This window comes from Pongo abelii, chromosome 6, assembly GCF_028885655.2.
Source record: "Pongo abelii isolate AG06213 chromosome 6, NHGRI_mPonAbe1-v2.0_pri, whole genome shotgun sequence".
NCBI lineage: Eukaryota > Metazoa > Chordata > Mammalia > Primates > Hominidae > Pongo > Pongo abelii.
The window spans coordinates 71221555-71238183 of NC_071991.2; the positions used below are offsets into that span (position 1 = coordinate 71221555).

Sequence of the window (16629 nt, forward strand, 5' to 3'; positions counted from 1 at the left end):
TATTACGTAACACTAATAAAGTAATACTAGCTAGTCAAATGACAGCTAAAGTTAATTAGGGTGATAATTCATTATATTTTTATCAAATCAAAAGTAACCTAACTTCTATTTTTTGGGCATGTGTGTGTGTGTGTGTTTGCATGTATTTATGTGTGTTTGTGAAAGCTTATTATTAATATTCAGTTTGGAATAGGTTACTTCGATGTCTAAATCAACTGTGATGAAAACATTTTAGAAGTGAAAAATGCACGTGTGTTTTGATTGCTGCCAAATGCAGTAAGTCCTTGCTATTCAGTATTTTTCCTTTACTAAAAATAGGAAAATCTTTTGACATTAGGACTGACGAACTAGTGATATTCTTTTTGTTAATGCCTAGTAGTTGCCAGGAAAATATTTTGAATGAAAAGATGACATTTGTGTTTTTGTTTGTTATTTTATTAATGTGAATATAATCTTTGAAATATAATACTTTATTATATATGAGCCAAATCACGGACCATTCTTCCATTTAAAAACCTTTGTAGCATACTTTGGCAAAATTCAGTGCAAGCATCTTAAAATATGGTGTATTTTGCAGGACAGAGAACATACCAGCAGACATTTCTAAAAAAGCAGAAGGACGTGTGTGATAACTGCACATCACTTAAAATAATTGTGTGGTTAATTTAAATAGGCTGCTTACACACTGGCAGTGGGTGAATTGAAATAGCTTTTGCTGTATTCTTGAAAAAAAAAACTGCGGGAAATGGAAACTCTATAGCTTTCTTTATTTTGCATCTCTTTTATTTCCATCTGGCAGGTGAAATTCAGAGGGAATACCCCCGCCATCATCCTATTTCTGACATATATATGGTTCCTAGTTGACATCAATGATCCCCTTCCATTTCTCCTCCTAAGTAGTGTTGTCAATACCATTTTAAATAGGAGCTCATTGGCAAATAATCATAGGTTTGATCTCAGCCCAAGAAGATCTTACTTGACAGATTTTACTTGACATTCCTTATGCTTTTGGCAGTTTCTCCCTTAATTTTTTTTTAATTTTCTTTTTCTTCTTCAGCTCAGGTACCTGACAATGATGAGCAGTTTGTACCAGACTATCAGGCTGAAAGTTGTAAGTATAGTATGACTCATCTCTTGTATTTTTCTGTCTTTCTGGTTTCCTTCTTTCCTTCTTTCTCTTTGGTTGGTTTTCACGTCCAGTGTCTCGTCTTACATTGTACCAGCGCCTTTTTAACTTACAGCCATAAGATGATTTGATTTGTTAGGTTGTGACATCAGCAGAAACTCTATTTTGAGCAGAATTCTTGAATTCTGTATATCGGAAGAGAACTCCAAATAGTAGGCAAGGAAGACTGAGTTGATTGAAAGATGGTCTTGTTCTTCATATTGGTAAATATCTTTGGGAGGAAATAGGGTGTGATCCATGAACATGCGCATGTTTACTTCCAGTTTGCCAATATGCTTACAGAGAAATGCCCGGATGCTGATGGGAGATAGAGTTAAAAACTACTTGAGATTAGTTATTGTACAATTTATAAAAGATTCTGGACCAAACATTCATTGGCTTATTGTAGTATTGTACATTTATGAATTGTCACCTGCTTTTATTTAATTTTTAGCCTGAAATTTTCTGCGTCCTGGTTGCAGTAACACAAATGGAAGTAGCCATTGGCTTCTCTCAGGGTTCCGTCTTCCGCGTTCCTTTCCCCGAGCCTTGCTCCCGGGTCTGTCAGAGAATGCACGAGGAGTGATGCATGGAGTACTCACGGTCTCTTAATTGCAGAGTGAGCGTTTTGCCTGTACAAACGTGGTTGCCTTGGGGTTTACTGCTGATATTTATAATCTGCCATTCTACCAGCTAACTGCCGCTACTGACCAAAGGAGCAAATAGTAAGGCAAAGGGTATAAATGCCTTCTTAATTATGAAACTGGCCTAATGCATTTTTGTTCTGTTGGTGACATCTAAATTTGTTTTATTTTTTCTAATACAAATACCTGCATTACTTCAAGTAACAGATGTTGTGGGCAATGTTTTCAGCATTTATGTTTGGTATGTTAAATTTCTCAGGCGTAGAGGGTTGTGCAAGGTTTTGTCCAGATTCTCTAACATGTTACATGTTTCAACTCAGCTTGATTATAAAGAAATTACTGTGGTAAAATATACATACCACAAAATTTACCATTTCAACTATTTTTAAGTTTGTAGTTCAATGGCATTAAGTACATTCACATTGTTGTACAACCTTCACCACTATTCAACTTCAGAACTTTTTTGTATCCCAAGCTGAAGTTCCGTACCTGTAAAACAATAACTCCCATTTCTCTGCCCTCAGTCCCTGGTAACCACTGTTGTATTAGCTTTATTTCTGATCCGAGAAGAAAACTGTATAATGCTGTTTGATGTCTAAACACAGGTATTTGACATAGGCTTTCAAGAAACTTACTCAGCAACTATATAGACCTTAATTATACACCCTTAGAAACACTCCCAGAAGGATGATGGCTCATACAAGTCCTCCCCTTCTTGATTAAAGTATGGAAAGAGAATGGTCATATTTCCAACATTTCCCTTCCTGTGGGCAATTGAATTCTTCTTTCTAAAAGCTAAACACATCGTCTGAGTAAAAGAATTAATCTCGTTGATATTTTACATCCAAAGTAATTGGTAACAATTCCAATACTATACCAATTGTCAGGGTAAAATGAGCCACCTATAGGTAATTTTTTACCCCTTTTCTTATTTGACCTCTTTTCAGCTTTTCTTATTCTTGAATATTTAGTCTCTTTGAACTCTTTTCTGAAGGTCACACTGGCGTGATTTTCTTCCTTTTTTTTTTGTTTTTTAATCCCTTGACCACTCCTTCTTACTCAACTCATCTTCCTTCCCTCCTCTTTGTGGACCTCTTCTTTCCCTAGGGTTCTGTCCCCAAACCTTTCCTTTTTCTTTTCTTTTCTTTTCTTTTTTTTTTTTTGAGACGGAGTCTCGCCCTATTGCCCAGGCTAGAGTGCAGTGGCACAATCTTGGCTCACTGCAAGCTCCACCTCCCGGGTTCACGCCATTCTCCTGCCTCAGCCTCCCGAGTAGCTGGGACTACAGGCATCGGCCACCACGCCCAGCTAATTTTTTGTATTTTTAGTAGAGATGGGGTTTCACTGTGTTGGCCAGGATGGTCTCGATCTCCTGACCTCATGATCCACCCGCCTTGGCCTCCCAAAGTGCTGGGGTCACAGGTGTGAGCCCCCTTTCCTCTTATTTTACATGCACCATGCCAGCACTGTCCCATAGAACTTTCTGTGGTGGAAATGACTACACCTGTGCCACCTGATACAGTGTCCACTAACCACCTTGGCCGTTGAGCACACGAAATGTGGTTAGTGAGACTGAGGAAATGAATTTTTAACTTTATTTAATTTTGATTATTTTAAATTTAGACATGTCTGGCTACTGACTATTGTATTGGTCAGCACAGCTTTGAACAGCGATGTCTTCCACATTGTTGTCTCCAGCCTGGTTCTTCCCTCCGAAGCTGTCTATTGGACATCCTCACCTGATCCCTGCTAGTGTCCCTGTGCAGATTAGAAAAAGGCAACATCTCTGGACTCACTCCCTTAGCCCTTGGCTGTGCATTGCACAAAACACCATCTACATGCCAACTCCAATCTTTAACGCAACACTCCACAGACAATTTAGACTCAGCAAGTCCAACAGTGAAATCATGATTTCTCCTGACCGACGTTGCTCTTTTACTTCTGTTGCCTTTCTAAGTTAGTGGCATCACCATCCAAACTGAAATCCTGATATTCATCCTTAGAGACCTCAGTTCTTTACAATAAACCTCAAATTGCTAACCAACTTGTTGATCTTAGCTTTCAAAAATATCTTAATTTCATGGCCCATGGCCTCTCCTTCATCCCTATTTCATTGCTTTAGTTCACACACCTACATTCTGCCTTGACTGAACTTCTGAGTCAGCCTTTTGGTTGGTTTTCTTGTCTTTTGATTTTCCCTCTTTGCAAGCCACTCTGTGCAGTAGCATTAACACACAGCTATTTGGCCTTGTTACTTTTCTTCTTAAACTGTCTGCAGGACAAAGTCCTATTTCTTTAGCTGTACGGAAAATTCTTCTATAACCCAGGCCTTGACTATCCTTTTGGTTTAAACTCTTGCTACTCCAGTACCCTGTCTTTTCCTTTCCTCTGTACTTTAGCCCGTCTAATTTTTCAGTTCTCTGGGCAGATTGAGTTGTTGTAAATCTCTTTGCCCTTGCATATGTTCATTTTGCTTTAAAACTTTTCATTTTTGCTTTACAATCTGGTGAACCTCCTATTTCAGACTCAGCTTAGATTTCACCTTACTGAAGTCTTTCTCAGCCTTTTCTTGCCACTCTGACCCCACAGAGTTAGCTGGACTCCACAGCATCTTGTATATTATATTTATTGTATTATAGTATTTTAGATACATTTGTGTCTTTGATAAGATTGTGAACTTCTTGAGGGTACAAGAAGCACGTCACATTCAGCATGGCTTACATGTTATAGAAGAACAATAAGTAAAATTATCATTGTATTCATGATCACCTTCTTAGTGCTTATTTCCTCCTAAGCATCTTCAGAGTCTTAATTCCTTTCTTAAGGTAGAAACATATGATATGCCTTAAAACTGCACGTATAGTCTCATTCTGGGAAAACTTGCCGAAACTATGAAAGTTTAACCAAATGTTTTCAGAATTGTGAAGGTTTATTTTACTTCAATTAGAGAATATTTACAGTTTAACAAATATGGCTTTGGGACATGTAAATAAGACACATAATAATTTTAAAAAACCTATAAACAGAGGCAAAAATAAGTCTGAAATAGCCTAATTTAGAAAAAAAGTGGAGGAATATGTTATTTCAGGTTTTCACAGACATGAAGGACTATTGTTCAGATTATAATAACCAGCTAATTTTATTCTTCACCGAAGAAAGGACAAGAGGGAAATGATTTAAAAAGAAGAATAGGGCATTTGTATTAGATACTAAAGAGGATTTCTGGATGCAGAAGTTTATCAAATATTGGAATTGAGAGGTTAGATGGTCTCCAAAATGCCTTTAAACAGATGTTTGATTCTCGTCCGTCTGGGTATGCTTAGTGGGGACAGAGGGATCCTATCTCTAGAAAGAGAAAGAAACTCCATCCCCTCTGTATGGCCTGTCTGTAAATTCTATGGGGATATTTTTTAAAATGTGAGTAATCAGGTTTCCTTGCATGCCTCAATAAAATAAGGTGCTTCTGCCTTAGCTTTTACTGCTTTAGTCCTTTGGTAAATTAAGGTTAAGAGAATGAAGAACAAAATTTTGCTCAATACTGGATTATAGAATATGCATTTGACTGTAACATGTTTAAATGCATGTAGAATAATAGAGATCAGAGCATCCAAAAATTGTGAAAATGAAATTAAATCGTAACACTTGAGAACTTTCTAAAAATTTCCCTAAGCATTGTTTGTTGCTGTTTACAAAATGTTTTAATTGGAAATGTGGAATCCAGTGATGGTATACTGTAGATTGCTAACCTTTGAAGGATGCTAACTTTGAAGCAAGTATAGGCATTAAAAATAAGTGAAAACAGAGCCTGGGCATTGTGGCTCATGCCTATAATCCCGGCACTTTGGAAGGTTGAAGTGGAGAATTGCTTGAGCTTGGGAGTTGGAGACCAGCCTGGGCAACATAATGAGACCCTATATCTATCAGAAAATAAAAATAAAAACCAAGTGAAAACAAGTTCCTACAAGTGCATGCCAGGAAATCGATTAAGGCTGAGAGAAACAATAACATGCTTTTAACAAATTGTTTATTCCTTAGCAATAAATCTTTTCATAACTCAGACACTCTGTTGGAAAAAATAGAATTATGTTAGGATGTGCTTTAATCCAGAAGAAATAGAAGTGTATCTTCTCAAAAAGGACAAATTAAGGAGTATTTCAAACATAGGTGAACCTTATGTTTCTGAAGTGGATATACATTTGTATTTAAACAGAATTTTCCTAAATTGTTTACTTTAAATTTAATTACTTCAATAATGTTATGTTTTCAATCTTATTTTATTCTGAGACAGGGTCTCACTTGGTTGCCCTGGCTAGAGTGCAGTGGCATGATTTTGGCTCACTGCAAACTCTGCCTCCTTAGTTCAGCAGTCTACCCTACTTCAGCCTCCCAAGTAGCTGGGACTACAGGCACGCACCACCATGCCCGGCCAATTTTTGTATTTTATAGAGACATGGGATTTTGCCCAGGCTGGACTTGAACTCCTGGGCTTAAGTGATCTGCTCAAGTTGGCCTCCTGAAGTGCTAGGATTGCAGGCATGAGCCATCATACCCAGCCTCAAATCATATATTTTAAATTTAGTTATATCTTTTTTTTTTTTTTTCTTTTTGAGACAGAGTCTCGCTGTATCATCTAGGCTGGAGTGCAGTGGCACGATCTTGGCTCACTGCAACTCCTGCCTCCCGGGTTCAAGTGTCTCTTGCCTCAGCCTCCCAGGTAGCTGGGATTACAGGCATGCGCTACCATGCCCGGATAATTTTTGTATTTTTAGTAGAGACGGAGTTTCACTGTTGTTGTCCAGGCTAGTCTCAAACTCCTGACTTCAAGTGATCCACCCGCCTTAGCTTCCCAAAGTGCTGGGATTACAGGCGTGAGCCACCGTGCCTGGCCGTTATATCATTCATCTTTAAAAATCTACCACCTTTCATTTTGTTCTTCGTAACAAAGTTATGTGTTATTTTTATAACTAGTTTGTTTCCATTTGGTTACATTAGTTCATTTCAATCTTTTCTCTGTAGTGATTCACATGATAATGACTTTCACATTTACATTTTATTTTCTTCCAGAGCATTTCCAGGAGTGTGCATAAGTCCCAGGGTTATGCAAAATTCCCAACAGGATAGATCCTTGTAACTCTACTGCTTTATCTTACACTCAGTAAAATACACTGGAATGCAAGTCAGTTGGAAAAAATGTTATTAAAGAAATAATAATAACCCTGACTCTTCACTATTTACAAAAGTAAATCTTTTGCAAACTTCTATACTTTATCAGATATCTGTAATACAATACTAGTGGACCATACAAAAATCATCCAGACAAACCCTTGTGTGGGGACTCAGCTGTTTAAAACCACTATTATTATTACATGGATGACACTTTAAGTAAATGAAAATCATAACTACACTTTGTTTCTTTAAGAATTTCTGGTTTTAAGAATAGCATCTGGGTCGGGCACAGTGGCTCACGCCTGTAGTCCCAGCACTTTGGGAGGCCGAGGCAGGCGGATCACCTAAGGTCAGGAGTTCAAGACTAGCCTGGCTAACATGGCGAAACCCCGTCTCTACTAAAACTACAAAATTAGCTGGGCATGGTGTCACATGCCTGTAGTCCCAGCTACTCAGGAGGCTGAGGCAGGAGAATTGCTTGAACCTGGGAGGTAGAGGTTGCAGTGAGCCGAGATCGAGATCATGCCATTGCGCTCTGGCCTGGGTGACAGTAAGATTCTGTCTCAAAAAATAAATAAATTAAATAAAATAAAGAAAATAAAGAATAGCATTTGACTTTTTTTTTTTTTTTTTGCAATGAAGTGGAAAAAAGAAGTACTTAGATTACTGTTACAAATCTGCTCCTTAGAAAACTGAAGTCAGTCAGGTCTATGTAGAGCCTGACTGAATAGTTTATGTTAACACGTACTTGTCCAGGATCAGAAAAATTCCATTTATGGTTTGTTTTCATAATTTCCTGCCTTTTTACTAAGTTACCTTTACTAAGTTACCTTACTACATCACATACAGTGAGTACTTTATAAAGTTGATTTTTTCATTACTAATTTTGAAAACTTTCTTGCCTGATTAAGTTTTTTTGATATGATTGGTCAGGAAAACCTTAGTCTTCTTTCGTTTTTCTGACTGCTTTTACCAAAATGAGAGCACACACTGAAAGAGAAATGGCATTTTTTGGATTTAAGAACATGAGTTTTTTGGTTTGTTTTCAGTTTCAAAAAAATTTAAAACTTTTTTTGAGGCATATTTAAACATGTTACCAAATAGACTCAAACTATCCATTTCAAGCATGACTAGTTGCATACCTTCTCGCCCAAGTTAGTATTCCTGAGAGCTATACGATAGCTACCTCTTGATGGTTCTGAGTTTCTTTTGGGTATGCATTTTGTAGTTGTTGCTTTGTGTTTTTTTGTTTGTTTGTTTGTTTGTTTTGAGACGGAGTCTCGCTCTGTCGCCCAGGCTGGAATGGAGTGGCGTGACCTCGGCTCACTGCAAGATCTGCCTCCCAGATTCACGCCATTCTTCTGCCTCAGCCTCCCGACTAGCTGGGACCACAGGCGCCCGCCACCATGCCTGGCTAATTTTTTTTTGTATTTTTAGTAGAGACGGGGTTTCACTGTATTAGCCAGGATGGTCTCCATCTCCTGACCTCGTGATTCTCCTGCCTCGGCCTCCCAAAGTGCTGGGATTACAGGCGTGAGCCACTGCGCCTGGCCCAGTTTAAATATTTTGTCAAAGCAGTGTATTTACAGAGTAGGAAAAAGTGCAAATAAAATTATTCCCTATTCCTGCAACCCACAACTCACTGTCCTCTCTAGAAGCAACTGCCTTTTAGTTGTCCTACATACTAAATAATATGCTTGTACTGCAACTTCTTGTTTTATCAGTTTTAGATTTTACCTGTTGTCCTACAAAGATAGAAAAACATTTTGGATAGGTTTTAATTACTTTAATGCCAGTAATCAGCTGTCTGATTCTACTTCAGTCCATTGATCTTATTCAGACCTGGGCATGAATAAAAATCATTTGGGAAGCTTGTGCAAATGCAGCTTCCTGTTTCCTGTCCCGTGAGAGCTTGACATTAGAGGCCTAGAACTAGGCTTCTGTATCTCTAAGGAGCTGTTAGGTGATTCTGATGCAGGCCTTTCGTGGAATACAAGGTTAGATATTTTCTCATGTACTTAATTGTAAAATAAAGACAGCAGTATCAGTCTTTTGCAATTAAGTTGTAAGATGAACCTTGCCATTCATACCCATATACAATTTGTTATGTGATAGAGGCAATCAGTTTCTGGAAAATATTATTTAAGTAATATATTGTCATCTTATTTTTAAAATATACTAGGGAATCAAAAAATGAAGGCTATATAAAAATAATATTTTAAATATATTCTTATTTGTCATCTTTGCTAGAATTATATATATTTTCCACTTCCAAAGATTATTCTCTATTTTAGCTGTGAGAAAGTCATTGCTGATTGTAGATTTCTGTTATACTGGAACCAATTCTAGTTTAGAAGGAACTTCCCAATGCTGATTAGAGAGAGCCAAGGCATTGATGACCCACCCTGTTCTAGGTGTGTCTAGTAGGAATTCTTGTCATTAGATGTTCTACTCTTCCATTGGTGCAGATGCGTTCTATGTCTGTCACAATTAAAGCCCAGCAGCCCCCTTTCCAGTAAAGCAAAAATTTTAGTTTGGTGCTTGATTGTTTTACAAGGAATACATTTTTTAAATCAAAATGAAAATCCAATGAAAAGTACTCTCCATCTTGCAAGTAGGCTCTCTTGCAAGAATTTTTATTTTAGATACCCTCCCAGGAATCCATCAAGTCCAGTAAAAGAAATAAAATCTAAATCATAGACCTTGGGTATGTCTCTTAACCTTTATTTACTTATCTGTAAGTTGACAGGGAAACAAATCTTTCAGGCCCAGAGCCACATTATGATTTTTATGATTTTGTGCCAGAAGGAAAAGAGAAAGGATACTATCTAAATATGGTGAATGCATGCTTGAATTGAAAAGTGGGTTTTAGAAAAAAACGTAATTCATGGTGGAATAATGTATGTAGAATTTGCTATGAAGGACCACTTTCCTTTATAGGAAGTAGGTGTACTTTCCTTTATTGCTATACTTATAATTTTCTCACTGTAAGTATACGGAATATAAGTAATGGACAGGTGCAGCCAATACTTACATTCTGTATACTTACAGTGAGAAAATTACATTAGTCTTGATTTTAGTAAAGTATGCTCTAGTAGATACTTTTCACTATTTTTGGTTTTACCAGTTTATTCTTGTTAAGGTAGATAGGGCAGACTTACTGCCCAGATGAAAACCAAAAACTAAAATTCAAAACTCCACAAAACTGGTGATTGCTCTTCCAAAGCTGAAAGCTAAAAATATACATATTAACCCAAGTCTTTAGCTTTTTCTTTCCTATTTTTCTTCTTTAATTTTGTCCTTAATATAACAATATATTGTAGAAATTGACTTTTGAAATGTGCTCAAAGGAAGTTATGTCAGCAAATATTTTTTACTTACCCTTCCTATAATTAGTCACAAGTTATTTTGAAGAAAGTGATCTATACCTTCTTTGGTTGAACTTGACCTCATATTAAATAATTATTTTGTTATACAATGAATGGACTTGATAGGAATATAAGCCAAACAATATTTATTGAAAAAATCTAGGTAAAGGATGTCAGTGGAAAATTATTTGCAGAACCAAATATTATACTTTTTGTCCCCATATTTTTAATAAATACACATACATCTATATATTCTGATATGTAAAAAAGTAAACACAACAATTATTAGTATTTGAAACTAAAATAAAAGCAGTCATGAAAATAAATATATTTGGGGGCTACCACCTCATAGAATATGTAAGTTTCATGAAATAAGATATAAAGAAGAAATAACCTGAGCTAAACTAGTACATGTGGACCTTCATATCGTAATTGTATGTTTAGTGTTTGTTATGGGTTTTTATTGGTATCATTTTTCCTCTTTTTTTTAAATCATGATAAACGTCTATTTAAGATGCACAATGCATATTTGCTTCTGTCTGTTATTGAACTTTTTCCTAATGAGAGTTGGTGCTGTGTCTTACTAGGTAAAAATTTTGGTTAGATGCTATTTTTTTTTAAATCTAAAGCACTATTTGCATTTGACAGTAGCTAAGGGTAATATTAACTCTAGAACTCCATTATTGGCAATATATCAGGAATGGCTAGATTGAAAATACTGTTTATACAATGTCTGATTAAGCTTTAAGATCAGAAAAGTACCTTTGTGCAATGGTTTTGTATGTAACCTTTTGAATCTTTTGTAAATCTAGAGTTTAGCAAAGAAGTTTTTTTGGTTTGTTTTGCTGTAGGTGTGACATTATTAAACTATTCAGAGATTTGTTTCATAGTTACTCCAAGTTATTGCCTATATTGTCCTGTTTTGACTAGTTTTTAGGTCCTGTTGTAGAGGTTTGAATTGTGATGGACCCTTTAATTATCTTTTATTGTAGCAGAATCTTGTATTGACATATATGTTTGCAAAATTGGAATGATTATATTTTGCAAATGAGATCCGTATCCATTACCGTTATTTTTATGATTTTTAAATATGAATAATAAATCTTAACAGTGCAACAATTCTTATTTTACCTGTGATATTTTAGTTTAATTAATTTATTTATTGGGTACATATGCTACACAGTTGTAGTCTGTACAGGTGTTACATATTTTGATAAGACTCTAGATGTTTACTCATTCAACAAATGTGTTTTGAGTCCCTATTATATGCCAGGCTTTGTCCCAGTCACTGGCGATACAGTGGTGAAAAAAGTCAGAAAAATATCTGCTATCATGGAGCTTATGTTCTTACTGCATATAATTGATAAATGAAGTTGTATTTATCACATATTGAGTAATGTGAAATTATATGAGTGATGTGAAATCTATGCATAATCACTGTGTATTCAGACTCTGATCTATTACATATTGAAGAAAATGTGCTTAGGTTTCATGTAATTTTAGGTTTTTTTGTTTGTTTGTTTTTGTTTCTGTTTTTGAGACAGGGTCTCACTCTGTCGCCCAGTCTGGAGTGCAGAGGCATGATCTCAGCTCACTGCAGCCTCAATCTCCTGGGCTCAAGTGACCTCGATTTCCTGGGCTCAAATGACTCTCCCATCTCAGCCTGAGACCCTAGGCATGCACCACCATCCCCAGCTAATTTTTGTATTTTTTTGTAGAGATGGGGTTTTGCCATGTTGCCCATGCTGATCTTGAACTCCTAAGACCAAGCAATCCTCCCGCCTTGGCCCCCTACTGTGCTGGGATTACAGGTGTGAGCCACCACACCCAGACTTAATTTTACACTTATTTTAACAAAATGTACTCTGTCCAAAGGCAAGGCCACTGGATTCCCTAGTGGATGATGGCTCTCAGTGTCTGTGTTAACACCTTGTTGACCTATGCTAAAATTCATGTTATAGGGGACTAACAAGAATATCTTTGGACTTTTAAAAAATGGTGTACTCTACTGTTAGTTATTACTACTTACAGAGTATTGTCCTATTCATTGAGATCATATTTGCCCTTTAAGATTCAGATCAGATGTTATTTTTCCCTTGATTATCTTAGAATTAACAAATTCTATGTGCCAATACACACTTTACATAGATCCTAATTTTAATCCTATTTTCATTGGCTTGTAGGGGATGGTTCATGCCCTGTTTATGTGTATGATTCACATGTTTGAGTTATTCATTGAATACTGAATTGAATGAATAGTTTCTTGGGTATTTAGAATCTTATTTTTTAAAAAACGTATTCATGCACAGGTGGCTTGAATTGTTTGAAAACGAATGCCAATATCTGCTTTTATTTCCCTCTGTTTTATTTTTCTTTGAGGGCTAATGGAAAGCTGTTTGCATTTATGTAACATTAGAGCTAAATCTCAGTTATCAGATTAGGGCACTCTACTAAATATTATTAAATACTCCTATCTCACCACACATTTCTCAATAATCTCTATTAGGACAAATACTCTGAAATAACTTGATATTGTTCCTGTTTTACATGAAGAGAAACCCAGGGCATAAAATAATCAAATAACTAAGGCATGTGATGACTGAAATTACACAGCTGAGAATCCCAACTCATGGTTGGTTAGTCTGTGCAGATCTTCCCTCCCTGACAGCCAATACTCAGACTACACGTACAAGCTTCAAAACTGTTTCTATTCTGAAAAAAAAAAAATCTGCATGGCTAACAAAGAATGTGTTTCACTAATAGTTTTTGAAAATTATTCTCATCAAGGTATGATAGATGAAGAGAGACCAAGAGCATCTTCCAATAGAGGTTTGTCTCAAGAAAGGTGTTCTGTGAACTCATCTGAGCGAATAGCTGTGAGAAAAATAGATGGGAGGACATGGTGTTCGGGAACTATTCCAGTCCTTGTCTAGGCTGCAGTGTGTGCGCTTCTCTGTCTCAAAGATTTTCTCTTATTTACCAGAAATCGAGGGATGTTTATGATAACACTGTATTTATGTGTTGTTTATGCACAGGTTTTGGCCCCAGAATGTTTCAGACATGGCGTGTTTTTCTCACTGGAGGAGAACAGCCGATGGGAATGGAGGCAGTGGTAGTAGCAGCAGCAGTGGCGGTGGTTTTAGTAGTAGTCATAGGAGTATCACTAGTGTTCATGGAATTCCCATTATAGTAGTAAATATTCATAGAAATTTCAAAGCTGCAGCTTGAGACGATAAAGATTAATGGTATCAACACCTTTAATTTAAAGATGAAAAACTGAAATCCAAAAGGATTATCAGGCTCTTTATGATTTTAAAAGAAAGATTGTACACCCTTAGCTGTGTCTTGGGAAAATAGCAAATAAGAAAAAATATGAACCTGGATACTTTCACTCATTAGTGATTTTTTTCTTTATCAGATTCACTATTTGTGACACTGGAATAAGATACTTTTCTCACCCATTTTGTTATTCAAAAGGGTATTTTTAAATTCTGCTACATCACTAGCACAAATGTATATTTGTTGGATGAAGGAATGAATTCAATTCAATATTTTTATGCCAGGTTTTGTCTCCTTTATCAATGTTAATGTATCTATGCATAATTCTTAGCTTCATATTATGTCGATTTTTCACATTAAGTATGATCATGATCTATAAACCAATACAAAATTCTGGATAAATTTTGATTAGAAATATATGCCCCCCTTTCTCCATTTATCCCCCAGAACTTTTCAACACTGAATTTAGTCCTAAACCGTAAGATGTTTTTCTTAGAATTATTTCCACCTGCAGAGTTACCAGCAAAAGTTCTGTCAAATACTATTAAGGCCACCCAACGTGGTTAAAAATGGCTCATCCCTATCAAGATGTATGGGTAGTATTGAAGCAAACCTCTCAGTAGTGTTAGCTTTTCCTTTGAAATGGTGGTCCTGCTGTGAAGTGAACTTTTACTGCTGTTTGGGGTTGTTTTTCTCCATCCTCATGAACACAACAGCCTTATTATGTTGATTTGATTTGATTCCCTAGTCCTTGGCACTGGGGCCAGAATGTCAGGTGATGCAGTTGTCTCAACTCACGGGTCTGCAGGGAAAGCCAAATAGCTGGATGTCATTGCTATGTTTCTCTGGATGTTTTTGCCATCTGAAATCTCCATGTTCTTGTATTCTTTCAGGAAAATCAGTCCCTGTTTTCCTTTGTGAAAGCTCTATTTTCATTCATAGTTTTATTGCAGATTAAAAGCTTTCGCATTAGAAAGTTATCAGCTAATCAATAAACGTCAGTCATCCCATTCTGTGATAAAGCTGTCCCATTGATCAAAGTGGAAATTTAGGCTTTTGGCTTTTACACAGCAATTTCTGAAGTTCGGATAATGTGCTTATGGAATATATAGACCTATCCTTTTATTTATAGGTCTTATGTAGAGATGGTCATATGAATTTATGTGTGCGTGATGTGCATATAAGCAGGCTAATATATACAAACATCTGAATTTTATGTAAAATATAACATTCTTTTCTTAGAATTTTTGTTAAATTCTAAGAAAATGAGAAGTCATCAGTAAACTTCTCTCTCTATATATACGTATAGGTGTGTGTGTGCATTCCATTTTTTTTTTTTTGCCAAGATTGGTATTAAAATGTTTTCAAAAACCTTAATGCAAAATTTCAATAGTTGTGAATATAGTAAAACACACATGAATTTTGTGATTACAAAATTGGAAAATATGCTCTTATTTTCATATTATTTATAATAGTTAAGGGAATAGCAGTTTTAGACTCTTTAGATTTGGCATCTTTATTTTGGTAACACGCAGCTTGTCCGGTTGGTTAAATTCTTACCATAGCTTTTTTCATAATGAAAAATAAGTTATGTTCACAAATATTCATAGTGCCAGGCTTGTGCTAGGTGCTGTGAACTGAAAGATGAATACAATACTAGCAATAATACTAATCATTTATGTTTGTTCAGCATTTTAGATTTCATAGGCCATTTTCACATCCTGTATCTCATTTGATTCTCACAATGTCCTTGGGATATAGACAGAGTAGACAAAGCTCATACAGGTTTAATGTGGTTCCTATATAAGGAACTACATTCATAGGTGTTGAATGGCAGAACCAAAACTCACCTTGTAACATTTTCCCGTGTATGCATTCCAGTAAAATGTACAAAGTTGTTATTCATTGATTTGCCATGACTATACAAGTGAATTAAAGACGTAAAATAAGTGTTTTTGCCACATCCGTGTATACATACATATATTTGTATGCTTGTGTAATACAATAAAAGAAAAATGGAAAATTTATCAAAAATGATTTTTATTCTTCATGGAATTATTCTAATTTATAACATAATGCACAAACTAATACATATATGGAAAGCAAGGGTGGAGTAGACAATCCCTGAAGTTCCCTGTTTGTCTATGAAAATCTTTATGCTTGTGCTTTGGATTGTAGAAATGTGGTTAAGTTCTATGTATACATAGGTCTTCAGCTTCAGGAATCCTGAATGTTTGCTTAACAAAATAATGATGCTCTCAAAAGACAATTTTAAAATTTTGATTTGGACTCTGTTTGGCAACACATAATTAGGCCAGGAACATTTGCTAATGTGCTGAAATTAATTGAATATCACATTCTGCATTTTGTCTGATACTACTTTTTTATATTATTTCATGCTACTGATAGTGTTGATGTTGAAGACACTAAAGCCATATTATATAAACGTGATGAGATTTATCTATGGGACTGAGTACATTGTACTGTATAAGAGTAGGACATTGGACCTAGGACTCTTGAGTTCAAATCTCTATTTACTAGGTGTGTGACCTTGTACAAGCAACTTAAGATTATTGTGCCTCAGTTCCCTCTTGCATAAAAATGAGATAAATATTATCTTCCCTAGGGTGACTAAATGAGTATATATATATATACATATATATATACACACACAAACACACACACACGCACACACACATGTGTGTAACATTGTATATGTTTATGTGAAATATCTAAGTAATATATTTGGCACATGGAACATACTATATAAGCTTTTATTCTGTATATACAAAAATCTATAGATATATGAAATACACAAAACATAACATTCATAATATATCACACGTGCATTCATTTCTGATCAACTTACCTTTTAGTGTTTTTCTGCATACTCATAAATAATGTCTACACCTACCAACATGTGGACTTTATCTACTATATCTACACATACTGTAAATAGTTGTAACAACTTGACCTTTTGCTGTTGATCACACTAAGTAGTTCAGTG

At 35.7% G+C, this 16629-nt stretch overlaps 1 protein-coding gene across 7 annotated transcripts in view; it reads left to right on the forward strand.

Annotated features, from left to right (window-relative positions):
- ETV1 (ETS variant transcription factor 1) overlaps positions 1–16629 on the forward strand; it is a 96793-nt gene that overhangs the window by 12336 nt on the left and 67828 nt on the right. For all 7 annotated transcript variants that reach the window (XM_054558988.2, XM_054558987.2, XM_054558986.2 and 4 more), the window contains 1 exon segment: positions 1058–1111. In XM_054558988.2, the coding sequence (XP_054414963.1) occupies positions 1058–1111 (54 nt within the window).